The 27,550-nt window shown below is 53.2% G+C and overlaps 2 protein-coding genes across 2 annotated transcripts; both read right to left on the bottom strand.

Annotated features, from left to right (window-relative positions):
• On the bottom strand, positions 1,024–27,401 carry POLR2A (RNA polymerase II subunit A). Its single transcript, XM_021067825.1, is given in 31 exon segments — positions 1,024–2,604; positions 2,708–2,857; positions 3,012–3,125; positions 3,233–3,419; positions 3,541–3,744; positions 3,948–4,130; positions 4,210–4,226; positions 4,229–4,313; positions 5,829–5,929; positions 6,167–6,413; positions 6,556–6,780; positions 10,129–10,334; positions 10,424–10,529; positions 10,618–10,789; positions 11,193–11,376; positions 11,811–12,033; positions 12,185–12,388; positions 12,534–12,628; positions 12,819–12,987; positions 13,072–13,281; positions 15,316–15,407; positions 15,410–15,525; positions 15,611–15,735; positions 15,935–16,067; positions 16,236–16,456; positions 16,579–16,740; positions 17,054–17,335; positions 17,526–17,699; positions 17,791–17,927; positions 18,051–18,183; positions 26,912–27,401. Coding segments are annotated over 31 exon segments (5,907 nt in total). The 5' UTR covers positions 27,005–27,401; the 3' UTR covers positions 1,024–1,447.
• On the bottom strand, positions 20,047–24,385 carry LOC110256108 (cytochrome c oxidase subunit 6C-like). The gene is given in 1 exon segment (XM_021067829.1): positions 20,047–24,385. A coding segment is annotated over 1 exon segment (336 nt). The 5' UTR covers positions 22,264–24,385; the 3' UTR covers positions 20,047–21,927.

Here is a 27,550-nt window from a genome sequence, read left to right as displayed (position 1 = left end):
ATGGCTATGCTTTTTCTTTAAATGGCTATTCCCCGGCTAGGGCTTCAATTGGAGCTGTGGGACTGCACCACAGACACAGCCACACCAGATGTGAGCCGATCTGCGACTTACACCACAGCTGTGGCAATGCCGGATCCTTCATCCACTGAGTGAGGCCAGGGATCGAACCTGCCTCCTCATGGACACTATGTTGTGTCCTTAACGTGCTAAGACACAATGGGAACTCCCCAAGTGCAGCTCCAATTCAACCCCTTGCTGGGAACTTCCACATGCCGCAGGTGCAGCTGTTAAAAAAAAAAAATTTCCTATTTTTCTACTGCACTTTCCTAATCTTTTCTGAATTACATGCTAATCGGTAAAACAGGTTAAAAGGATGTTATATTGGGAGTTCCCTTGTTGCACAGCAGGTTACGGATCCAGTGTTATCACTACTATTGCTTGGGTCACGCTATGGCGTGAGTTTGATCCCTGGCCTGGGAACTTCACAAAATTTTAAAAAAAGATGTTATGTCAATATTGCCTCAATGCAGGGCAAGGCCACTATCAGCCAGGACAGAGCAATGCCTGACACATAGTAGGTGTTTACTCCATGAAAGAACTCCATCTGTGAGTTCCCCCTATGGCGCATCGGAAACAAATCCAACTAGGATCCAACTGGGATGCGGGTTGGATCCCTGGCCTTGCTCAGTGGGTCGGGGATTCAGCGTTGCCACATACCGGGGTGTAGGTTGCAGGCGCGGCTTGGATCCCACATTGCTATGGCTGTGGTGCAGGCCGGCAGCTGTACCTTGGAGTCAACCCCTAGCCTGGGAACTTCCATATGCTGTGGGTTCGGCCCTAAAAAGCAAAACAAACAAACAAACAAAAAAAATGAAAAAACAGCAGTGTACTCTCTGTGCTCGTTTTCCTGCCCCTCACCCATTAGCAGGGATCAGCTGAAACACAATAAATGAAACAGCGGCCCAAGCGGGGAGTAGGGGCCTGGGTAATCTTGCCTCCCAATCAAGCACTCAGTGGACATAGTTTTGGTCAAAATTAGTAAACTTTATTTAAACTTCAAAAAATAAAATAACAGACAAAAGGCAGCTTTCGCTTTGTTCTTTCCAAAGATCAGATGTAACGACCCAGAGTAGGAACTACCCCTAAGAAGTTAAAATACCCTTTACCCCCTCAGTCAAGCCACAGGCAAGAAGGGATCCTGGATTTGGGACAGGCCTGGGGTAGGTGGGGCAGGAAGGAGACACCACAGCCAGGTGACAGCACAAGCGGAGAACAAGACAAAAGCCCCAGCGGAAATGGGACCAGAACTTCAATGGCAACTTTGTCACAAGAAACTATGTACAAGGGAGCTGGATGGGGACTGCACCCCGGGGGGGAAGGGAGAGGACGGCAGAGCCCCCAGAAGCCACCCTTCACCTAGCCAGGTGCCACTGGGCACTGCTCACCCTCAGTTCTCCTCATCACTGTCGTCCGGGCTGATGGCTGGGCTGGTGAGGCTATAGGTGGGGCTGGTGGGCGAGTAGCCAGGAGAGGTGGGCGAGTAGGTGGAGCCTTTGGGGGACGTGGGTGAGTAGGTGGGGCTGGTGGGCGAGTACTTGGGGGAGGTGGGCGAGTAAGTGGGGCTAGTGGGTGAATACTTGGGGGAGGTTGGGGTATAGACCGGAGAGGTTGGTGAGTAAGTAGGAGACGTTGGCGAGTATTTGGGGGTGGTGGGCGAGTAGGTGGGGCTGGTGGGCGAGTACTTGGGAGAGGTTGGCGAGTATTTGGGGCTGGTGGGCGAGTACTTGGGAGAGGTCGGGGTGTACTCCGGCGAGCTGGGGCTGTAGGAAGGACTGGTTGGGGTGTACTTGGGCGAGGTAGGGCTGTAGCTGGGGGAGCTGGGGCTGTAGCTGGGGGAGCTTGGGGTATAGGTGGGAGACTGGGGGGTGTATCGTGGGCTCGAAGGGGAGTAGCTCGGCGAGGTCGGGGAGTAGCTGGGCGAAGTGGGGGAGTAGCTCGGCGAGGTTGGGCTGTAGTTGGGGCTTGTGGGCGTGTAGTTGGGACTAGTAGGTGAGTAGCTGGGTGACGTCGGGCTATAGCTGGGTGACGTCGGGGTGTAATTGGGACTGGTTGGAGAATAGTTAGGGCTGGTGGGTGAGTAACTTGGGGAAGTTGGTGAGTAGCTGGGGGATGTCGGAGAGTAACTGGGAGATGTGGGCGAGTAGCTGGGCGAGGTGGGCGAGTAGCTGGGGGAAGTTGGCGAGTAGCTGGGAGAAGTGGGTGAGTAGCTGGGCGAGGTGGGCGAGTAGCTGGGGGAGGTGGGCGAGTAGCTGGGCGAGGTGGGCGAGTAGCTGGGAGAAGTGGGTGAGTAGCTGGGCGAGGTGGGCGAGTAGCTGGGGGAGGTCGGGGAGTAGCTGGGTGAGGTGGGCGAGTAGCTGGGAGAGGTTGGGGAGTAGCTGGGCGAGGTGGGACTGTAGTTGGGACTGGTTGGAGAATAAGATGGAGAGGTAGGGGAGTAGGAGGGGGAGGTGGGGGAGTAAGAGGGACTCTGGGGAGTATAGCCCCCAGGGGAGCGGGGCTCGTAGGCGGGCGACGTCGGGGAGTAGCTGGGAGACATGGCACCCCCTGTGGAGAAGAAGCACAAGAGAGGTAAGTGATGGGGAGACTCGCCCAGAAGGAAAGATCAAGGAGGAAATGAACTTGGCCTTGACAGACAAGGACAACTCACCTGGTGAGGGGATGTACGGGCTTGAGGGGCCCGGGGAGCCCGGGGAACCTGGCGTGGGAGACCAGGCTGGGGAGTAACCGGGGCTGAAGCCGCTGGCATCTGAAGCAGCGCTGGGAGAGAAGCCGGCTGCCCCTGGGGTCATCCCGCTCCCTGAGAAACCAGAGCTTAGTTAAACCAGAGCTGGAGCCCAGCACCCTCCCAGGGCTCCAGGGCTTCCAGCCGCCCCACCTGGCACCCCTTCCCGAGCCCAGCCCCCCTGCCCTCAGAAACCACTCGGGGACGCTCTCTCTGGGCAGTTACTTACCGACGCTGGGAGACCAGGCGCCATAGGCCGGAGTTGCACCCTGGTTCCAGGGGGTCATGGCTGGAGAAATTCCTCCCATGGGACTGGGTGCCGAGCCGAAGAACATGCCAGTGGCTGCAGGTGGCACACGGTGACTCAGGAGGGGCAGCGCCGGGGACTGGCCCACCCAGCGCGGCCTCCGCACTGCCCGCCCGCCCCCAGTTCACGACCCCGATACTCACGGCCGGCGGCGCCCAGGCCGGGGATGTTGGTGGGGATCTCCATGCCGTACTTGCACTTCTCGGCGTCGAGCAGGAGGTCAAAGCAGCCGGTGCCGGCCGGGGCCAGCTGGCCCAGCATGATGTTCTCCGACACGCCCTTCATGGGGTCGCTCTCTCCGTGCGCGGCTGCTTCCATGAGCACGTCCACCTAAGCGCGGCAGAGGGGCTGCCGTCAGGCGCTCCCCGGCTCTGGCCGCGCACCCGCCCGAGGGAAAGGGCCGTGGGGAGGAGGCCCGTGCTCCCACAGCCGCCCCACCCGCCACCCTTACCGTTTCCTCAAAGGAGCACTTCATGAGAGGGCCCGTATCCTGGCGGTTGACCCCGTGTCGGGTGATGGCCATCAAGTGGCCACGACAGGTCATGGTGTCACACAGCAGAGCCAGGTGCCGGTAATTGACGTAGGACCCATCGAAGGAGATGACGTGGTACAGCTCCCGCTCCAGGGCCTTCCGCACGGCCTCGATGCCCAGCACCTGGCGCAGAGTGAGGAGGGGTTGAGACCCGGCACCTCCCACTGCTCCTCCCGCTGCTGCACCACCCAGGCCGGGCAGGAGTCAGGGAGGCCGAGACCCCGGAGTGGCTCAAGGCCGGAAACAAGCTGCCCGAGGAAAGCCCAGCGGCGAGCAGGGACCCCGCGCCGCCCGGGGAAGACAGCCAGGCGGGGCCCTGGGCTCACCGTGAAGATCTCCACGATGTCATTGGACGTGGTGCGCACAGGGTCCACGTCCTTCTCGCTCAGCACGCGCATCAGGCTCACGCCGTCCGTCTCCAGGATCCACTCCTGCAGGGCCTTGAACTCCCCGTCCTCCGTGATGATGATCTTCTTCTTGTTGTCCGTCTGCGGCAGGTGCATGTACACCTGCAGGGACAGCGCTCAGACGGGGGTGGGGGCGGGCGGGGAGTGGGGGCCCGAGGGCCGCGGGGAGGGACCGGCTCACCTTGCTGATCTGCTCGATCCCTGCAGGGTCATGTCGGTCAGCATGTTGGACTCGATGCAGCGCAGGAAGACGTCGTCATCCATCTTGTCCACCACCTCTTCTTCCTGCAGCAGGAGCGAGTCAGCCCTCCGGTCGCCCGGCCCCATCACAGACCACAGCCTCCCCGGGACCGAGAGCCCGGTCTGGCCCACAGCTGCCCCGTCCGTGCCCGTGAGGTTCCTCTCTATCGTGTTGTCACTACTCAGGTTAAAGAAACCTAAGAAAATGCAGCCGTGCCTCACCCCCCAGCACAGCTTCCGCCCTGCGCGGCTCCAAGGGCTGTAACAAAGCAGGTGGCACCTCCGGGCCGGTCCCGCCCGAGCCCCCAACAACGCCCTGATGTGTGACCTCCTTTAGCGGTGTCCTGTTCTCCCTCAAGACACATCAACACATTATCTGCACTCGACAGTGCTATACTTAGTAAACTCAGAGCTTTTATTATTTTTTTTTAGGCCCACACCCTTGGCATATGGAAGTTCCCAGGCTACGGGTCTAATTGGAGCTATAGCTGCCGGCCTACACCACAGCCACAGCCACACCAGATCCAAGCCGCGTCTATGACCTATACTGCGGCTCACTGCAATGCTGGATCCTTAACCCAATGAGCGAAGCCAGGGATCGAACCCATAACCTCATGGTTCCTAGTCAGATTTGTTTCCGCTCCGCCAGGACGGGAACTGCCAGTTCTGAGCTTTTAGTGTTAAAGCACCAGGAACCCACAGCTGCTAAACCATTTCTTAACAGCCATGCCCAGGAGTGAAGCTGTCGGTCAAACTTTTTCTTGGGTCTGTTACTCCTGCTGTCACACCACTTTCCCTAAGACACAGCAGTGCCTGCAGTCTGACCCATCTTCACACAAGAGCCTCAGCGAGTAGAGAGCAAGTGACCAGGCCATGGGGAACCCCCTCAGGTCAACACTGTCTGTCCTACCTTCATGGCTGCTACTTCACATCTCTAATTTTTGTTGCTAAAACTTTTGAGTGTCATCGCTACCCACCATTCCCCAACTCTGAAGTTGGAGGTGTGACTGGCATTCAAGGCTCTTTGCATTTTTGGTTTTTTTTATGGCCATACCTGTGGCATATGGAAGTTCCTAAGCTAGGGGTCAAATTGGAGCTGCACCTGGGGCCTATGCCACAGCCATGCAGGATCCAAGCCACACCTGCGACCACTGCAGGATCCTCGAACCCACTGAGGGAGGCCAGGGATCAAACCTGCATCCTCACGGAGACTGCCTCAGGTCCTTAATCCACTGAGCCACAACTGAAACTCCAATGCTGTTTTCATTTTAACGTCTTTGGTGGTTCAGGAGTAAGATCTAATGGCTTTCTGTTTAATAAATATAATTTCTGCTTGGGTCTGATTTAACTTTTTTTTTTTGGTCTTTTCAGGGCCGCACCTGTGGCACATGGAGGTCCTCAGGCTAGGGGTCTACTAGGGAAATGTAACTGCTGGCCTACACCACAGCCACACTGGATCCTTAACTCACTGAGGCATCGAACCTGCATCCTCATGGATACCAGTCAGGACACTAGTCAGATTCGTTTCCACTGAGCCACGACGAGAAGTCCCCCATTTACCTCTTGCATCTTGTTTTCATCACTGTTCATAATGCGGATACGGAGTACCAGCTTCTCTGCATTATCGTCATTAAAGATGCAATTCAGGTCGTCACCGAAACCTGGGAGAAACGAGAACGCTTGCAGCCGCAGCCCATTCTGGGCTCTCTTTTGGCTTTCCTGTCCTTCTCACAGAACTCTTCTAGAAAGAAGGAGGGGAAACCGTGAGAAGGAAAAGGCAGTGCAGAGGGGCCTGGAGCAGAACCAGGGCATGGAAGGTGGAGTGTGAATGGCTTGTCTGGGAGGAGCGCACAGGGACGGGACAGGGGGAGGCCTGGACAGGAGCCCCCCAGCCTCACCAGCATTGATCTTTTCGGCAATCTGCTCCATGGTCAGCTTCCGGTCAGTCATGTGCTTCCGGTCCAGCTCCACCCGCAGAAGCCAGGGGGAGATTCGGGCCACGTCGAAGTCGGGCATCTCATAGTACACATTCACCCATTCCTGGTCCTCTGCCACCACTGTGCTCTGGGGGTTGGGGTCGTAGTAGATGGCTGTGTTGGCCGTCACCTTCCTCAATGTTGTATGTTCCAGGCGGCACAGAATGTCCTGGGGAAAAGAGGGATTCATGACACAGGCATTTGGGTGGCTCCAAAGCCCTCTCCAAAACCATCTGCAGAGGGAATAAGTTCCTGGGAGAGTACCCTCTGCCTCCTCCACCTGCCAGGAAGCCGGATACCCCGAGGCCCACCTTGGCTCTCTCGGCATCTCGAGCAGACTGGCCCAGCAGGAAGACAGTGAGCGAGGGGGTCTTTGGCTTCTTGGAAATGTTGATGAGCTCCTTAAGGCGGGGCACACCCAGGGTCACGTTCTTGGCGGACACACCGGCATAGTGGAAGGTGTTCAAGGTCATCTGGGTGGCGGGTTCTCCAAGGGACTGTGCAGCCAGAGCTCCCACCATCTCTCCGGGATGGGCCTGGAGAGGAAGAGCTTGCGTCAAGAGAGCAAATCCCTCCCTTCTGGTTAATGCGTCAGACAGCGGCAGGGCCCGGACTACCCTCTGCTCTTAAAGGGCATGAGGCCAAGGCTTAAAAGCAGAGTCTGGGAGTCCCCTTGTGGCTCAGTGAGCTCAGGATTGGCGCTGTCTCTACTCTGGCTCTGCATACTGCAGTGGCCCAGGGAACTTCTGCAATGACTTGGGTGCAATAACATAAAATTAAGATAAAACAAAATTAAAACAAAACAAAACAAAACCAGAGCCTTATTTGATCCCTCCCTTCCCCAGACTGCATTTCTATTGAACACACCATTTTAGCACGGGATGTCCGGCACACCCAGAAACATACTATGCCATCTCGATCTCAAATTTCTAAAAGTATGCTAAAATTGCAGGGTAAATACTCATCTGATAGCGGTCTTCTCAATGGGAAGCTCCCCAAGACATGGCATTATTTTAATTGGGATATAATCACATACCATAAAACAACCTTATTTTTTTTTTCTTTTGCTTTTTAGGCTTGCACCCTCGGCTTACGAAGTTCCCAGGCCAGGGGTCTAATCGGAGCTGTAGCTGCCAGCCTACCCCACAGCCACACCACCAGATCCGAGCCACGTCTGCCACCTACACCACAACTCAGAATAACGTCAGATCTTTAACCCAGCGAGTGAGGCCAGGGATCAAACCCGCCACCTCATGGATATTAGTCAGGTTCATTACCACTGAGCCACAATGGGAACTCCAAAACTTAAGGCTCATCACTGTTTTTTCATGGTTTGACAGCTCGTTACTTTTTATCACAGAAATACATTCCCTCACTGTGCGATCCATTCATCCACGGAAGGCCACTTAGGGTAGTTCCACTGCTTGGCTATTGTGAATCAAGAACATCTGTGTACAGGTTTTTGTGTAGACATTGCTTCCAAGTCTCCTGGAATATTCCTAGGAGTGAGACTGCCGGCTCACACGTAAATTTCACATTTAAACTTCTAAGAAACTGCTAGGCTATTTTCCAAAGCAGTTGCGACATTCCCCCCTCCCCACAGTGTGTAAGGGCTCCCTAATTTCTCCACATCCTCGCCAACACCTGTTTATGATCCCTTTTAGCGTTCCCAGCGGCATGAAGTGGTACCTCCCTGTGATTCTGATTTGAATTTCTCTAACAGCTAATGATCTCCGAGCAACTTTTCATGTGTTTACGGGTCATTTATGTATATTCTTTGAGGGAAAACATCTACTCAAATCCTTTAACATCCCCTCCCCCCATTATTGTCTTTTTAGGGCTGAACCAGCAGCACATGGAAGTTCCCAGGCTAGGGGGTGAATCGGAGCTGTAGCTGCCAGCCTACCCCACAGCCACAGAAACAAAGAATCCAAGCAGAGTTTGCGACCTACACCACAGCTCACAGCAACGCCGGATCCACTGAGCGAGGCCAGGAACCGAACCTGAGTCCTCAGGGATCCTAGTCGGTTTGTTACCGAGCCACGATGGGAACTCCAACATTTTCCCTTCTCGTTGTTGACAGGTAACAGTCCTTTTGCATGGTCCCTGTCAGGTATGTGATTTACAAATATTTCCTCCCATTCTCCGGATTTTTTTTCTTGACTGTGCTCACAAGTGGAAGTTCCTAGGCCAGGCGTCGAACCTGTGTCACAGCAGTGACCCAAGCCACTTGCAGTGACAACGCCAGATCTTTAACCTGCTGTGCCACAAGAGAACTCTTTTTAACTTTCTTGATGTTGTCCATTGAGTCAGTATTTAGTTTTTAAGAAATCCAATTTATATACTTTTTATTGTTATTGCTCCTCCACTGTAAATAAATTGTAATTAAAAAAAAAAAAAATTTCTAGAAGTTCCCATTGTGGCGCAGTGGTTAACGAATCCGACTAGGAACTATGAGGTTGCAGGTTCGATCCCTGGCCTTGCTCAGTGGGTTAATGATCATGAGCTGTGGTGTAGGTCGCAGACGCGGCTCAGATCCCGTGTTGCTGTGGCTATGGTGTAGGCCGGCAGCTACAGCTCCGATTAGACCCCTAGCCTCGGAACCTCCATGTGCTGCTGGTTCAGCCCTAAAAAGACAATAAAAGGGGGGGAGCGGCCCAAGAAATGGCAAAAAGACCAAAAAAAAAAAAAAAAAAAATTCTAGTGACCATAAACATGAGAGTTTACTTCTAATTGCTCAATTCTATTCTGTTTATTTCTACTGATCTATACTTGTTTCTTTTCTTTCTTTCTTCCTTTTTTTTTTTTGCTTTTTAGGGCCACACCCACAGCATATGGAGGTCCCCAGGCTAGGGGTCCAATCTGATCTGATGCCACTGGCCTACACCACAGCCACAGCCACACAGGATCCGAACCGCATCTTCGACCTACACCACAGCTCACGGCAATGCCAGATCCTCAAGCCACTGAGTGAGGCCCGGGATCGAACCTGTGTCAAGGATGCTAGTGAGATTCATTAATCACTGAGCCACGACAGGAACTCCCTATACTTGTTTCTTATGTCAACAGCACACTGCCTTGATTTTTATAGTTAGGTTTTGAAATTAAAACTATGAGTTCTCCGACTCTGTTCTTTTTCAAAATTGTTTTGGCTGCTATGAGCTCCCTGCATTTCTGTATGAATTTCCAGATAAGCTTATAAATTCTGCACAAAAAGGCAGCTGGAATTTAATAGAGATTATGCTGAATCTGTAGATCACTTTGGAGATATTACCATTTAACGATATTAAATCTTCGAACCCATGAACATGGATGACTTTCTATTTAAGTATTCCTTCATTCCTTTCAGCCATGTTTTGCAGTATTCCCTAATGCATTTTAACTATCTAATTTATACAACTGAATTTGTATCAGATGGATTCAAAGGCATGCCTGTAATGATAATGCTTCTCTCCCTCAATTACTCTACAAAATCCTTAAAGATAGTATATTCCAATATCTAGACATTTCTCTTCTACTTACTCCAATTCCCTCCTTCCACTTCCATTAGAATCCTGCACACAGCAGGCATTCTAAGAAAATAAAGAACCAATCCCCACGTGGTATCCCAGCCACGCCATTTATCTCCGGCATGACCATCATGTAACACAGTCACACCATTTCTCCAAGGCTCAGTTTTTGTCTCTGCGCCAGGGACTAACAACCCCCTCCCCTGCTAAGGAATAAAGGTATAGCGTCCCGACCCCAGGACCCATGACGCAACTGTGGGTCTGAATGAACGAGAGCTATTATTAGGCAACTGTGGCCAGAGATGGGCTGTTCTCGGAGCACAGAGACGTCAGAGAGGAGAAAACCAAGGCTGGGGTGAGGAGTGCGACACTCACAATGGCTTGGTTGAACTTGGACTCGATCTCTCCGAGCAGCCAGTCAAAGGCCTCTCCACTGAGCCGAAACTCCTCGGCCATGCGGCGGGAGCACAGCGTGGACCGCAGGTGGATGTTGAAGAGCAGGGTGGCGTTCTCCTGGGCCTGCCGGCTCAGTGGGTCGTCCCCATTCACAATCACCAGCTTTTTGCTCAACTCCTTGACTCCTGGGGCCCAAACAAGGGGTGATGAGATGGCGGGCCAGGGTCTGGAAGCCTCCCGGTCCCGGCCTAGCAGGCCTGACGCAAATACTCACCCTCTACCACCTTGATGGGGTGCAGGTCGGAGGGGAGGCGAGGGTTGATGTGGAAGATCTTCTGGGCGTTCCAGATCATGCGCAGCAGGTTACAGGGGAGGACCACCTGAGGCGGGAGGGAGGCGGGAGGCCCGGGCGTCAGAGGCAGCCCTGCGGAGCCAGCACGTCCAGGCCCAGCCCCTCCCAACACGCACCTTGCTGTCGCCCGTTGGGAAGATGACCCGGAGCACCTCCCGGTCCTCACGCATCCGCTCGAATTCTCGCTCCAGCTCGTTCTGAATGTGCGCGTTGCTGAGCACATCCTTCACCAGGTCCTCCTGCAGCGTGCGCCGCAGGGCCCGCTCGTTGGTATAATCGAAGCGGAACCTGAAGGTGACAGGGGTGGCGTCAGGAGGCAGGTGGGCCCCGGGCCCTGATCCCAGCAGGAAGCACCACAAGGCGCCTAAGGGGCTGGTGTTCCACGGGAACGGAGGTCTGAGGAATCGTGTGGGGTTGTTTAAGATCCAGACTCGAGGACATCCAGCGGGACCTGAGCTAGTGCCGCCCCTCTGGCCTTGCTTTGCGCCAACACCAGAGACAAAGCGGGATGGGTCTCCGCTCTGCTCTCCACCCGGCGCGGCTCCCATTGCGCCGCTGCGCCCAACAGGCGGGAAGGGGGCGGAGGAGAGCAAGCGCAACGGCGAGACGCGGTCCGGGTGACTCCGGCGTGTGTGGGGAGGGGAAGCCCTACACCTCTGTTTTCTGAACCACCCGCCTGCCGCCCTCTCACTTCTTCTCGAAAGCCTTGTTGGAGGGCTTCAGGGTAGCCAGGTTCTGGAACTCGACGCTCTCGCCGGCCAGGCCGTCCTCGCCGTAGCGCAGCTGCACCACCTGATTGATGGAGTTCCGCACGGTGGCGTCGTACTTGACCATCACCGACTCCATGGACTTGATCAGCCGTCGCTGGATGTAGCCTGGGGGGAGGTCGTCAGCTGAGGGACCCAGCGCAAGAAGAGGCGCCCTCGCTGTGTCAGGACAGCCTCACCCCACTTTGGTTCCTCACAACGCCCCTTGCCCCAGGGCCTCCCCATGAGAGCGGTGCCCACCCCCAGAGAGAAGCAGGGCCCAGCAGAGACGCTTGGGCACCCCCCCCACCCTGCCCCCACCACGGATGGTCCCGAGCAGAGACCCTGAGGCTCTCTCCTGCACGGTCCAAGGCCGCACAGCAACCAGAAGCAGGGTTCGGGCCTAACTCTTGACCTTCAAGTCTCTACTCTTCCCACAAAGGCCGAGATTACTTCCCGGAGACCGCAGGCTGAGACCCCTCCCTCCCACCCACCAGGGCTTCTGAGACCGTGGTCCCCCCCGGTACCAGCTCAGGGAAGGGCCCTGGATCCGAAGGCCTCACCAGTCTCGGCAGTCTTGACCGCTGTGTCGATGAGCCCCTCACGACCCCCCATGGCGTGGAAGAAGAACTCGGTGGGTGTGAGGCCGGCCAGGTAGGAGTTCTCCACAAAGCCACGGCTCTCGGGCCCATAGTCATCCTTGATGAAGTGAGGCAGAGTCCGGTGCTTGAATCCAAATGGGATCCGCTTGCCCTCCACGTTCTGCTGCCCGACGACAGCAATGACCTGGGGACAGAAAAGGGGAGCTGTGTCCACCTCCCTCTGCCCGGAGAGTAAGAGTTCCCAGGACTCCCCCACACCCCCTGCAGAACACACCTTCCCTCCCCACCCCCCACCGCCAGTGTGGCCCCGCATGCGCCAAGACAAGGGTCCCCACCTGGGAGATGTTGATCTTGGAACCTTTGGCCCCAGACACGACCATAGACTTAAAGTTGTTGTATTCAGACAGGGATTTCTGGGCGGAGGAGCCAGTCTTGTCTCGGGCATCATTGAGAATGCGGTTCACCTGGTTCTCAAAGGTCTGCCGCAGAGTGTTCCCGGGGGTGGGCTCCAGCTCGTTGTTATGCGCCTTCTCGATGACCTGGGCGCACAGGAGGCGGCTGAGTTCTCAGGGGAACATCGACCTCCTCCGTTCCCTTTCCCTCTAGCCCCAAAGTCCCTTCCCCCCTCCGTTCAAAGTCACTGAGAGCCTCTTGCTGAGTTCTCTGCCTAGCCCGCCCTCTCACCTCTATTACATCCTGCTTGGCCTTCTTAATAGTGTTCTGAATGTCTTGGTAAGTCTTAGAATCAGCAATGGAGTCCCCGATGCCAATGGTATGACCTAGAAATACGAAGAAGCATCAGCAGCCACTTCTTTGGCCTCCCAAGAAACATGGGATGGGATCGCGGCCAAGAGAGTAGACAGAGGACCAACAAATCCAAGGAAGAAAGAAAAAGGAACGGAGGAGGAGCAGTAAGAGGGGAGAGGGCCAGGATTTACAGAGAGGACTTGGCCAAGCGCCTCGACTCACCCTCGATGAGGAGCCAGTTGTTAATGACGGTCTGAATGTTGGAATAGAAGAGGCGAGTGATGTCGTGACCCATCTCAAGGTAAGAGATGTGGACGAGGGAGCCAGCGGACGTGCCCAGAGACTTCTTACACAGGATGCCCATGATCAGCTCCCCGTTCTCCACCACCACCTGCAGACAGAGCGCCACTCCAGACCCCTGCCGTGGCTCCCATGTCCAAAGCCTGTCCCCACACGTCCAGATGTCAGGCCCTACCTTGGTGTCCCCAGGAGAGATGTGCTTGTACGGGCCGCTGTCCTCGTCATCAGGATGGGTGCTGTGGGTGCGGATACAGTTGATGTGGCCGGGTATGATGAGGGAGAAGATCTGCTTCCCCGTCCACAGGGGCCGGGGCTTCAGGATGGCTGGCTGCGGGACCTTGCCGTCCCACGTGGACAGGAACATCAGCAGGTTCATCACCTCCCCCTGGAGAAAGAGAGCCAGACACACAGGAGGTCAGCACTGCAGGCCTCGCCCCCGGGAACCATCAGGGGAAGGCCTCCCTGCCCGAGGCAGAAAGCCGGCCTCTGAAGGCAAAGAGACGGCAAGAAAAATGTTCTGCAAACTTTTACTAAAAAAAATTCACTGTGATCTAATTAAACTGAAGTTTCTGCACAGCAAAGGAAACCCTCAACACAACGAAAAGACAACCCACAGAATGGGAGAAAATCTTTGCAAATGAATCGACTGACAAGGGATTCATCTTCAAAATTTATGAACACCTTCTACAGCTCCATACCAAAAAAACAAACAACCCCATCAAAAAATGGGCGGAAGATCTAAACAGACAGTCCTCCAAAGACACATGGATGGCCAAAAAACACATGAAAAGATGTTCAACATCACTCATTATTAGAGAAATGCAAATTAAAACCACTCTGAGGTACCACCTTACACCGGCCAGAATGGCCATCATCCAAAAGTCTACCAACAATAAGTGCTGGAGACAGTGTGGAGAAAAAGGAACCCTTTTATACTGTTGGTGGGATTGTAAACTGGTGCAACCACTGCAGAAAACAGTATGGAGATGCCCCAGAAAACTAAAAAGAGAACTACCATTTGATGCAGCAATCCCACTCCTGGGCATCTATCCAGAGAAAACTATGACTCACAAAGATACATGTACTCCAATATTCACTGCAGCACTATTTTCAATAGGCAAGACATGGAAACAACCTAAAGGTCCATCAGCAAAGGGGTGGATCAAGAAGATGTGGTACATATACACAGTGGAATATTACTCAGCCTTTAAAAGGAACGAAATACCCGCATTTTTAGCAACATGGTAGACCTAGAAATTATCATGCTAAGTGAAGTCAGTCAATGAGACACCAACATCAAATGCTTTCACTGACATGTGGAATCTGAAAAAAAGGACAGAACGAACTTCTTTGCCAAACAGATACTGACTCACAGACTTTGATAAAACTTATGGTTTCCAAAGGAGACAGTTTGGAGGGTGGGGGGATGCGCCGGGGTTGAGGGGTGGAAATCCTATAAAACTGGACTGTGATGATCATTGTACAACTATAAATGTAATAAATTCATTGAGAAATAAAAAAAAGATTAAAAAAATTCATTGTGACAGTGAGACTCTGGGGGTTGTTTTTTCTTTAAACAGTAAATACAAGTTACCTTGAATAACTAGGAAATAGGGAGTTCCCGTTGCGGCTCAGCAGTAACAAACCCAACTAGTATCCATGAGGATGCAGGTTCCCTGCACAGTGGGTTAAGGATCCAGTGCTGCCATGAGCTGTGGTGTAGATCGAAAATGTGGCTCAGATCTGGTGTTGCTGAGGCTGTGGCCGTGGCTCCAATTAGACCCCTAACCTGGGAACTTCCATATGCTGCAGGTGCAGCCCTTGAAAAAAAAAAAAAGGAAGTGAAAGTAAAAATAAAGAAAAAAATAGAATTTTAACAATGTCTTATTTACTTTCTCTCCTTTACTTTCACTTTCCACGTGACAGCTGAAATCCCATGACGTTTTAAGGAATTAAACGGGAAACTAAATGAAGCCATAAGCCTTTTCCAGCCTGGATCTTTCCTAACCCCCTTTCCTTCTGCCTTACTAAAAAGGCAGTCTCAGGAGTTCCCACTGTGGCTCAGTGGTAACGAACCCGACTAGTATCCACGAGGATGCAGGTTTGATCCATGGCCTCGCTCAGTGGGTTAAGGATCCAGCGTTGCCATGAGCTGTGGTGTAGGTCGAAGATGTGGCTTGGATCTGGCGTTGCTGTGGCCGTGGCGTAGGCCAGCGGCTACAGCTCTGATTCGATCCCCAGCCTGGGAACCTCCATGTGTCATGGACAGCCCAAAAAGACGAATAAAATAAACAGGAAGTCTCAGCACAGGTCAGTGCACAGCAAGTCAGGGCCCAAGGCACAGCTCCTGCCATGTCCTCAGCCTCACTGTGCTGGCCCCGACCCTCCCAGGCCAGGTCTCCCGTCCGGGACCACACACCCGCTCCAGGAAGACGTCCCTCTTGGTGAATTTGCGCACTGCAGTCAGCGTGTCCTGCACAATGCCCATGACAGGGCGATTGCTCTGGGGGTGACAATCATGCGTGGCACCATGGCAAGCTCCTGGATCTCCGCCCGTGTCTCTAGGGACTGCGGCAGGTGCAAGTTCATCTCATCCCCATCAAAGTCGGCATTGTACGGAGTTGTCACACTGCAGCAAGAGAGGGAAGTCAGAGTCGGGAAGATGCCCAGGGAGCAGCCCGGCCCCCGCCGCCTCCCTCAGCCAGTGGACTGACCTAAGGTTCAAGCGAAAAGTAGACCAGGGGAGGATCCGGACTCGATGTCCCATCATGGACATTTTGTGCAAAGTTGGCTGCCGGTTGAAGATAACTATGTCCCCGTCACACATGTGCCGTTCCACCTAGGAGGTGCGGTGCGGAAAAAACCGCAGTGAGGAGGAGGAGGCCCAGAAAGAAATGACGGTGGACCTAACGGCGCGTCCTCTGGGGTTATTTCACTCGCAACACCCATCAACCACTCCCTCGAGGCCAGGCCCCGGGCCAGATTCCAGAATATTAGAGAGGACGAAGATAAAGCCCCACTACAAGGCTGTCACTTGCCTTATAGCCAGTCTGCAGGTGAAGATCACTGGGCTTGGGGTGGAAACGCAAGTCAATGCGATCGCCGTTGTCCCGGATGATGTACTTGGCTCCCGGGTACTGGCTGTTCCCCCTGCGCACCAGCTCCTGAAGCCTGGGAGGGACAGAGGGCCATCAACAAAACACGCCCCCAAAGCCCGCTGCCGCCCCAGCGCCAAGCAGGAGCCTGAACTTCTACACTCACTGCAGTGCTCTCTCCCTCTGGCCCCAAGCCCGTGCCCCTCAGTGCCCGGCCCGGGCAGGGCTTCGGAGCGGAGCGCACCTGTCAATGTTGAAGGGGGTGACGATCTCTGCGAAGGTCATGTTGGCGGCGATGGAGCGAGGCACGCCGACCTGGTCGATGGAGAGGTTGGGGTCGGGGGTGATGACGGTGCGGGCCGAGAAGTCCACCCGCTTGCCCATCAGGTTCCCCCGCACGCGGCCTTCCTTGCCCTTCAACCGCTGCTTCAGGGACTTGAGAGGACGCCCAGACTTCTGCATGGCCTGAGGAAACACGGGGCGGGGGGTCCCGGCAGTCAGCAGCCCTCCTTCAGAGCCCGGAGGGCTCCCGCTGGCCCAGCCCGGCCCCTCTCTTCGGGCACAGGGCGCGGGCGCCGCTGACTCACGCGAGGCAGGCCGGGCAGCTCGTTGTCCACCATGGTGGCCACGTGAAACTGGAGGAGCTTCACGTCCTCGGCGATGACGTGGGCCGCCGCGCCGTTCTGCTCGTTGCGCCGAAGCTGATTGTTGATTTTCACGATGTCGGCCAGTTTGTGCGTCAGGTCATCCTGAGGCAGGAGGTCAGCACGGTCCAATCCAGCCGCCCTGGAGCACTCGGCCCACAGGCGCCAGCGCCCGCCCTCGGGGGTGGCCCGGGTCCCTCGGTCCACAGACCCAGAAGCCCCTTTGTAAGCTTTCACCTCCTTAAGGGGCTCGCTCGTTAAAGGTCACACAGCTCTCGAGGGGCAGGGTATCTCCGTCACCCCGTCCACGGCCCTCCACCCTGGCTCCTGCACACCGTCACCCCCACCCCAGGGCTCCCTCCGTTCCGACACCCAGCCCACCCGCCCAGAGGCCGCCCCGAAGCCGCTGACCACTGACCTGGTTGCGGGCAGAGCCCTGCATGACCACAGCGGGCCGCACGGAGAGCGGGGGCACGGGCAGCACGGTGACGATCATCCACTCGGGCCGGGCGTAGCGCGGCTCCATGCCCAGGACGAAACACTCCTCATCCGAGATGCGCTTGAAGATCTCGTGCACCCGCTCGGGACTCAGCAGGATCTTCTTCTCCTGCGAGTCCTCGTTGACGTGCTTCCACTCGGCATAGAGCTCCAGGCCGGAGCGCCGGATCCTGGGCTGGTACCGCCCACAGCCACCGTGGCCCTGACGAGGAGAGAGAGGGGCCATCAGAGCCCAAAGGTGGGGCCTCCTCCCCTCCGCCCCCCCGCTGCCAGGCCGGGCCAGCCCCTCCCTCCGCTGAGTCGTGTCCACTGCCTGCTCCCCTCTTCCCTCCAGGCCTTGAAGGCCCCTCTGACCCCTCGCCCCTCCCAGGAGTCTGGGCAGCCCCGGCTACCTTCTCTTTGGTCAGGTCCTCGTCGCCCTCGGGCTGCTCCACCCCGAACTTGTTGTCCATCTCCTCGCCGCCCTCGCAGATGTTCTTGCCCTTGCAGAGGTCATAGACGTGTGTGAGCCGCTTCTTGGGCTGCCCCTTGGACTTGGCCAAAATGTCCTTGATCTTTGGGTTGTTCTGGGGACAGAACAGAGCAGGGTCAGTGGGCGCTGCTCCCCTCCCCGCCCCCCAGCAGCCCCTCTCCCAGGCAGAGCCCATTCCCACTCACAGAGTCCACCAGCAATTTGGAGCAGAAGAAGCAGACGCAGCGCAGAACTTTCATTGTCTTCACCAGGAAGCCCACGTGGAACACAGGTTTGGCCAGCTCAATGTGGCCAAAGTGGCCAGGACACTCTGTCATGTTTCCTGTGGGGACACGCACCTGACACTTTCCTCCCAGCCCTCAGCTCAGAGACCCTCAGCCCTGGTTGTCTCTAAGGACCAAGCCCTCCCTCCCCGCCAGATCCCGGGCTGGCCCCCAGCACTCACCTGCACACGTCTGGCAGCGGCCAGTCCTCTCGATCACCCCCTGCCTTGGATCCATCAGCCCCCCCAGCTTGGGGCGGCCTCCCTCGGTTGTCTCTGGGTATTTGATGCCGCCCTCCGTCACGGACATTCGCTTCTGCAGAGAAGAAAGGCCAAGAACAACTAAACAGGATTCCTAGGTTCCAGACTTCATGACTGAGGAACACTGTATGAAGGCCTCAAAGAATCCTGAACCACGCACAGAAGAACTAAGCAGGGTCGGCCTGGGGTGAGGGGAGTGGGGGTTGGTGTGGATACACCTCTAGAAATGCCGGAGCTGAACATCAAGAGTTGAAGGCTCGTTCCACTCACTGTCTGAGCAGGAGGGGTGCTCAGAGGAGTGTGTGGTAGACTCTGGGCTCCATACAAGTCGCCTACCTCTAGGGCTCAAACCCTGGACATCCCACTGGGTCACTGTCATCCGCAGAATTTAATTGCAAAAGAAATAAAAGTTGTTTCAAAGGGGAAAAAAGTTACCGCTTTGTTTCCTTCCCAAAGCTGAAATGAAGGCCAGAATCAGAATCCCCGGCAGGAAGCTCCCTGCACAGCACCCCCATCATGACAGCCCAGGTGTCCTGCCCCAAGACACGTCCTATCAACAATAACTTCAGCTCTTAAAAGTTAGGCACCCTTTGTCTCCATCCTTGTCACATCCTCCTTCTCAAGGTCCTAGGTCAGCCTGAACCCTCAATGTTCAAATACTCTGGGTAAGACAGGTGAGCAAGGAGCTAGAGCAGAGGGTTGGGGAAACTTATGTGGACCAGAAGAGATGAAGGCAGAGCCAAGGGCCAGAATCCCGAGAACGATGGAGCCGAGACTCAATGGGAGGCAAGGGAGAAGAGAAGAGCTCAGAAGTAGGTACAACTTGGAGAAGAAATTTCTGCTCTGGGCTAGAGGCTGTTAGAAGAAGCCTTTAGCATCTTTTCACACACTGAAAACCAGGAACTTTAAAATTAGTTAAGAAGCTTTGGTCCACTAAGCTGCCAGGGGAAGAACTTAGAAGAATTTAACAAAAGCTGCAATGTGAGTGTCACCGAATGTACCTTGTTTCTCTAACCCTAACCATCAGCCTTCTAGGAGTGAATGCCTGTCTCTTGAACATGAGACACCTGAGGCTGTGTGAAGTGACTTGGCCTAGGCCTCGATCTCAAGGAGCCAGCAGAAGTCCATCCCAAGCACTCTCTGATCCCCAAAACATGCTCATCCCATTCTCCCCTACCGCAGCACAAACTGTTATTTAAACTCTAGAGTGTGAAACAGCACTGTTTACAACAGCCCAGACAGGGAAGCAACCTAAATGTACATCCACAGATGCACAGATAAAGACGTGATGCGTATACACAAGGGACTACTACTCAGCCACAAAAAAAGAATGAAATGATGCCTGTTGCTGCAACATGGATGGACCCAGAAACTAAGTCAGAGAAAGACAAGCTATCACGAGACAGCACTTAGATGAGGAATCTAAAAAAAAAAAAAAAAAAGATACAAAAGAACGTATTTACAAATCAGAAACAGACTCTCAGACTTAGAAAATAAATTTAAGATTACCAAAGAGGAAAGGCTTGGGGAAGGGAGAGCAGATCCAAACTAATATATAAAATGAATAAAGTCCTGCACAGGGAACTATGTTCAATATTTCGTAATAATCTATAATGGAGAAGACCATGAAAAGGAACATACGTGTTTAACTGAATCACTCTGCTATGCACAGGAAACTAAGACAACGTTGTAAATCAACCTTAATTCAATGACATAAACTCTAGGATTCATCTTGCTGGTGCCAAGCACAGAACTGGCCCATTAATTCTTTTCTTTCTTTCTTTTTAGGAGCACACCTGCTGCATATGGAAGTTCCTGGGCCAGGGGCTGAATAGGAGCTACAGCTGAGGCCTATGCCACAGAAACACTGGATCCAAGCCACAATGCGACCTATGCCACAGCCTGTGGCAACATCAGATCTTTAACCTACTGAGCCAGGCCAGGGACCCAACCTGCATCCTCACAAAGACAACATCAGGTCCTTAATCTGCTGAGCCACAACGGGAACTCCACTGGCTGATTTATAGTTACCTTCACAACTAACTTATAAAATACGCACCACTGTCTCCATTTTAGATTACAAAACAAAGAGGCCCAAGGTCATGCAACTACAACGTGCAAGAGTCAGGATCTGAACCCATTTTGAATGTGCCTGTGCTGGAAAAACAGGTGAATACAAATCAGCAAATTGCACTGACTACGAGTGCTACCAACTACCAAACTGTCACACCTCCTCTGCTACTGCCACATCCCTGCAGCCATTCCTGACAGGCCAGGGAGCTCCTCCGCCGAATCCAGCAGACCCGCCTCAGTCTCAGTGTGCCGCCCTGTGATGCACTGCGCATGGGCCACTTCCTTGAAGCTCACGCTCTCTTGCTGCCTTTCTGGCTGCTGCTTCTAAGTCTCCTCCCAAGGCCCCTCCACCTTGGTCGGCTCCTTTCCTTGGCCTTTCGCCAAGCACACAAGGTCCTTATAACTTGGCTTCAAGCCACTTGCACAGCTTTACTGGGTACCACATCCCCCTCCACAGCTTATGCTCCAACTACAGGAGACGGTTCAAAACTCCTTTTCTTCCCATGCCCCCCTTTCCAGTAAACTTACACTCATTTTTAAGACCCGGTTCAAATGTCACCTCTTTATAAAGTATTCTCTAACTCTTCCTAGCCTTATCCACACCTAGGTTCTCAGCCCAACTTTACTTGTTTACACATTTATCTCTCCCACCGGACTGCAATCCTTGAGGGCAAGGATCACGTTTCGTTTATCTTTATATCCTCAGCGCTTAGCAAAGTAACCAGCACACGGTAGGGGCTCAGTAAATATCTGTTGCACGTACAGGAAATCCCTCTCTGGATTATAAATAACCTAAAGACAAGGATAATCTTCTGATTCACCACTGCAGCCCACACTCCACCTAAAAGAGTGTGGTTACTGTTTTAAACCTTCCTTGGAAGAAACTGGGGTGTAATCACGTTGAATTGTGCTTTCCGTGGTGGATGGCTGCTTTTAATGAATAGGGGTCAACTCCTTCAGGTGTCATCATGAGCCCATCTCCCCCGACTGCGCAAGCTTCGCATGAAGCCCCAGCACCCACCCTCCCCGCTTTCTTCCCCTCCCTCGGCAATACCCAAACCCACCTCACAAGGGCAAAGGCAACTGCTCTATTCTGCAGCCGATTCGAAGGGCCCTCCGCACTTTGACACGCCCTCCACACCAGGACTCCTGGAAAACACTCTACCTTTCAACACCATCTGTGGCCCACGAAGCCCCGGACCCATCCATCCTCCTAACCAAAGCGGAACTGTTGGCCCCTCTAAATACTGGAGCACCACATAAACTGCAAGCAAGGTAGAGCAAAATCAGTCCCCCAGAGTCCTACATCCCAGAGATGACGCCTGTAAACAGACTCCCACACTTTTTAAAAAATGCAAACGCAGGCCTTTCCATCATGGATCAATGGGATCGGCGGCATCTTGGGATGCAGGTTCAGATCCTGTACAGTGGGTTAAGGATCCAGTGCTGCCACAGTGGTGGCTTAGGCTGCGACTGCCGTTCAGATCTCATCCCTGGCCTGGGAACTCCAAATGCCTCGGGGTGGCCAAGAAAGGGAAAAAAAAAAAAAAAAAAGGCGTAAATATGTTCCCACTTTTACACACACGAGGCCTCTACCCTGTATGCTGTCCCCCCACCCCCACGGTATTTGTTAACTGTTTATTTATTAAGCGAAACTATTCCTTAGCCCAGATATTCAGAGTTTCACATTTCAGGAACATACGTAAGTGACAAACTTCCATGGACCTCAACCCAAAGAAATTCTTTGCATTCCAAAATCACTTTGCGCTTTGAAGTTACCAGCCTTCTTCAGCTCCTCAAAATCTCTTATGGAATCACACTTTCTGTAGAAATCTCATTATGTCTTCTTTCCTGGTTCAGCCACAGCAAACTGAGAAAAAGCCACACCTCCCAGGGATATAGCAAATGCACTGATATGAAATCGCACATGCGTGGCCAGAAGGCCACGCAGCTGAGGTTTCTTCACAGAACTGGAAGCCAGGCAGTGTGACAGCTCAACAACGTCCTTCCAGACTGATAGAGAAATGGACTCAATCTGCACACTGCTGAGTAATTTTTCCATTTATCCAAATTCCTAAACTTTATCAAAGTGCCCTTAGTGCTTCACTAACTCTCCCTAGGCCATAACAGATCCACTTATTAAATACCTAGATCCAACGAGAAGTATACACACTGGCAACTTAGCTGTTTGACAAAGCAGTACATGTAAACCTAGAAAAGTATCATTTTAATATTAAAATGAAAACAACATTTTTAAGAGTTCCTGTCCTGGCTCAGCAGTTAACAAAGCCAGCTAGTATCTATGAGGATGTGGGTTCGATCCCTGGCCTCGCTCAGTGGGTTAAGGATCCAGTGTTGCTGTGAACTGCAGTGTACATCGACACACAAGACAAGGCTTAGATCCTGAGTGGCTGTGGCTGTGGCATAGGCTGGCAGCTACAGCTCCGATTGGACCCCTAGCCTGGGAACCTCCATATGCCATGGGTGCTGCCCTAAAAAGACAAAAAAAAAATTTTTTTTACTTATTTCCCAAATAACCACAACTAACTTATGACACCTGTTAGGCATTGCATAACTTCTCAAATCCTGGAATCAAATAGGACCACGACACTCCACACTGATTTTTGCCCAGTATTTAGCAACTACTAAAAAAACCCAGCTTCACAAAGATATGACGTCATCGAAAGGGATCTGGCGCCATCTAATGCTGAAACTACCCAATCTAGTAGTTCCCAGGAGAGCAGGCAAATGCTACTGCCCTCCTGTGCTGCTTCTGAAAATTTAAAATCTTGCTGGGCCCCTGTGAGTTTGCTGTGGTACCTCGGCAGTTTGGGAACAGGGGATCAGGGGATTTAACCTATTGGGAAGTTCCTGTTCTATTGTAATAGACCCTGAGTTACTCAATAGGATTCCTATTAGTAAATACTTAGGTGATTTATAATTTCAAACAATGTTGCAATAAAAATCCTTCTTCACATATCTTTATACCAGTTTATCCTCCTACCAATCATTTCATTCACTCACTTATTCAAGTAACTTTTATTACATGCCGACTATGTACCAGGGACTATTTGAGACGCTGCAGGAAGAGAGGTGAATACAAAGTCCCTTATGAAGTTTACATTCTCTTGAGGAAGGAAGAAACAGAAAAAACTCATCCTTGCAGGTATGGACCAGCATGAAGTAAAATCAAGTCTGGGGGTGGAGAAGGCAGGGGGATGCTACCTGAACAGGGTGGGGGGAAGAGGGCCCAAGGAGACGCCATTTGAAGGGAGAACAGGCTAACAAAGGAATGGGCCCCCTGGGTCTGAGCAATGTTGTTGGAAGCAGTAAGAAGAGTGAATAATAAAGTCCCTGAGGCAGGAAGGAGCTTGGAGGACTGGACGAACCGGCAGGTCAGTGTGGCTAAAGAGCAAAAAGGAGAGCGGGAATGAGTGGGAGAGGCAGGCAAGGGCCAGCTAACACAGGACCTTGCGGAGCAGAGTGAGGAGCCTGGATCCTTTGAAGAGAATTCTACGTGGGGAAGAGACAGGCTTAAAAGACCTCGCTAGCTGTTCTGCACACGGTAGGAAGAACAAATGGGGTTAGGGCTACTGCAGCAAGCACTCCACAGGAGAGAGGACGGCGCCGGACACAGCCGGATCCCAAGCCGGATCCCACGCATGTTCTGAAGAGCAGCATTGACAGACTGGCAGAACAGAGGTTGTGAGAAAGAATCAAAAAGATGGCTTTGCGATGTGGGGCCTCCGCCACTGGATGAGTGGTGGAGCCATGCCTTGCTTGCTGAACCAGGAAAGACGGGGGAGGGACACGTTCAAGGGGCCAAATGAACCGTCTCTGGTTACATACCAGTTTCTCCTCCTAGCAACAAACGTACAGCGTGCCCAGTTCCCAATATTTGTGTCAGCAGGGCAAAATCATATTAAAGAAAAATTTTTATTGTCATCAGCATGTTTTTATTAGTGAGCCGAATATTTTTATTGGCCATTTGCAGGACTTTGTGCACTGCCTATGCGTATCCTTTACCCTTTTGTCTAGATGTGTGCTTTCCTTACTGATTTCCTTCTTCATTTTTTTTTTTGGCCTTTTAGGGCCTCACCTGCAGCACGTGGAGGTTCCCAGGCTAGGAGTCGAATCGGAGCTACAGCCGCTGGCCTACACCACAGCAACACGGAATCTGAGCCGCATCTGGCACCCACACCACAGCTCAGGGCAACACCGGATCCCTGACCCACTTAGTGAGAACAGGGATCGAACCTGCATCCTCATGAATACCAGTCAGATTAGTTTCCACTGAGCCACAACAGGAACTCCTTTCCTTACTGATTCCTAAGTGCTCCTTGTTTATTAAGAAGTCTAACCTTGTCCCTTTGTCCATCACACTACAAATATTGTTTCCCAGTTTTTTTATAATGATTTTTATTTTTTCCATTATAGCTGGTTCACAGTCCCTATCGATTTTTTTAGCTGCCCAGGTGTCTCTGATAAAACAGAGGTGGTTCTTAGTCTCATGCAGTGAAATCTGCCTTGCTTTCCCTTGAAGATAAAATCCTGAGCTCAGTGCCTATCATATAACAGGCACTGAACAAAAACGTACCTATAATTCACTGACTATTAAAGGTGTCTGCCCTGGTATCAGCCCCCCCCCCAAAGGCTTCTATATTTTTCAAGTGCTTTACAGATTGTTGTTGTCTTTTTAGGGCCGCACCCGCGACATAGAAAGGCTCCCAGGCTAGGAGTCAAATCAGAGCTATGGCTGCCGGCCTGCACCACAGCTCACAGCAACGATGGATCCTTAAACCACTGAGCAAGGGCAGGGATCAAACCCGCAACCTCATGGTTCCTAGTCAGATTCGTTTCCACTGAGCCACTTTTAAGGGCCGCACCCGCATATTGAAGTTCCCAAGCTAGGGGTCGAATCGGAGCTATAGCTGCCGGCCTACACCACAGCAACTCGGGATCCAAGCTGCATCTTCGACCTACACCACAGCTCAGGGCAACGCCGAATCCTTAACCCACAGAGGGAAGACAGGGATCGAACCTGAATCCTCATGATTATTAGTTGGATTTGGGTGCACTGAGCCACAATGGGAACGCCCCAGTTTTGTTCTTCAGATTTCAACCTCGACTCCATCTGGAATTTATCCTAAGAGGTGTGAGTTCAGGAGATTCTAACTCCTGACACAACTCTCCTACAGCTGAGCCTCTTCCTTGGACAAAACCGTCTCCATCCACTCAATTCCAGTCTCTCCAGCCAAAAGGCTTCCTTCAGTTCACTCCACAAAGGAAGGAGTCCAAGTCACCAACAGCTCCACGTCCTCCCTGGTCTCTCCTGCTTCCATCCTTAGCCCTCCTCACTAGTCAGTTCTTCATAAGACAACCAAGATAGTAATATATATATATTTTAGGGCCGCACCTGCGGCATATGGAAGTTCCCAGGCTAGGGGTCAAATCAGAGCTACAGCTTTGGGCCTACACCACAGCCATGCAGGCTCTGAGTGGCATTTGCTACCTACACCACAGCTCATGGCAACACCAGATCCTTAACCCACTGAGCAAGGCCAGGGATGGAACCCACATCCCCATGGTTCCTAGCCAAGTTCGTTACCACTGAGCCACGACGGGAACTCCTGTAAGTTTTTTTTTTTTCTCTTTAATGTAAACTCGATGTCACTCTCTTGCTTATAATTCTCCAATGGCTTCCTACTGAAAAAAGAGAATGAGATCCAGATGCTTTACCACAATTGACGACACCCCACCTGGCCTGTCCCACCTCATGCTTCTCTGGCCCATTTTATTTTTTCCTCCAAAAAAAGATGTTTTGCTTTCTTTTTAACATGGACACCCAATATTCGCTTATTCCAAACACTGCTGACCAGAAGTATGTAAACTAGACGCTGGAGTTCCTCCAGCCCATTTTATAATACTCTCCTCACCCACTTAAACTGACCGCTTTTCAGCCCACAGGGCACATCAAGTTAATCCCTCCCTCAGGCCCTTTGCACTTGCTCTTTCCTCTCCCTAAAGAGCTCTTGTCCTAGAATCCATGGACCCAGAGACTGGCTGCTTCTCATATTTTGGGTAATGTCACCGCCTCAGACAGGCCTTCCCAGACCCTGACACCACCCCATCCAAAGTAGCTCTCCCTCGATGGCTCTCCATCGCATTAAACCGTTTCACTTCACTCAAGGCACTTGCCATTCACAGAATGATCTTGCTCATTCATTTATTCGTGTTTACTGGCTGTCTCCCCTGCCCCTTCCCAAAGAATGTGCTCTAGGAGGCAGGGTCCTTGTCTTGTTCGGCTCGGCGTCCCCACCGTCTGTTATGTCTATCACGTAGCAGGTGCTCAATTAATACATGTAGAAGGGGGAGGGAAAAAAATCTGGGGCTCGGCTTCTCATCCAAACTTGCGAAGGCCCCCTAGGATCCGTGTGATCTCGTTTAAGGTCGGTCTCTTCCTCCTTCTCACCCTCCAGCCCCTCTCGCGGCCAGGCCCCCAGCCCGGAACAGCGCTAAGCTTGCTGACCCCTAGGAAAACTTAACTCTGGGGAGGCCGGGAAGCTGGACTCTGCAATGCCTTGGCGCCGCTAACCCATCTGCCCCGCCAGCCACGCTGGGCCAGCGAGCAGCGCCAAGTTTCCGCAGCTGCAGTCAAGCTCCGCCCGCAGCGCGGGAGGGAGAAAGAGTGGGAGGGTAGAGCCGCTTACCAGTTCATCCGGACTGAGGACGCCGAACTGCACTCGCTTGATGGTGCGCAGCGGGCATGCGCTGTCCCCGGAGGGGGGGCCACCCCCGTGCATCGCGGAGGCAGGCGCGCTGCGCAGGCGCAAACCTCACTACAAAAAGCCTGCGCCGCCTCCACCTAGGTGCTCAGACCCCGTCGGGGCGGCCGCCGGGAAGGACCTCCCCGAGTTGGGAGGAAAAAGCCGGAGGAGGGAAAGGTGGGGGAGGGAAGTAGGCGGGGAAACGAAAAGGGGCGAAAGGAGCTCTCCTCCGCCTTTCCGGAGGTTTTTCGTCTCCCGAAAAGAAAAAAAAAAGAGGAGGGGAAAGGGAAAGGTTTGGGGGAGGAAGAAGAAAAAGGGTAACGAATAAATAAGTAACCAGGCTCCTGAACGGCAGAGGTTACGGCAGTTTGTCTCTCCCCCTTCCGGGAGCCGCCTTCTTCTCCAACCGTCCCGGCCGCGCTCTCGGCGCTTCTGAGGAGCGAACCGGCCGAATGACGCCCTTTATAGATTCGCCCCGGCATTCCCCCGCCCCTTCCTTTCCCGCCCTCCTTTGCGCTACGGGGCCGCCTGCGCCGGCGTGCACGGGGCGCGCGCTTGAGGCGTTGATCCTCCCTCCCCGGC

The sequence above is a fragment of the Sus scrofa genome, chromosome 12, assembly GCF_000003025.6.
Source record: "Sus scrofa isolate TJ Tabasco breed Duroc chromosome 12, Sscrofa11.1, whole genome shotgun sequence".
Taxonomy (NCBI): Eukaryota; Metazoa; Chordata; class Mammalia; order Artiodactyla; family Suidae; genus Sus; species Sus scrofa.
Note: the sequence above shows the minus strand (reverse complement) of the source record. Positions and strands in the feature narration are given on the sequence as shown.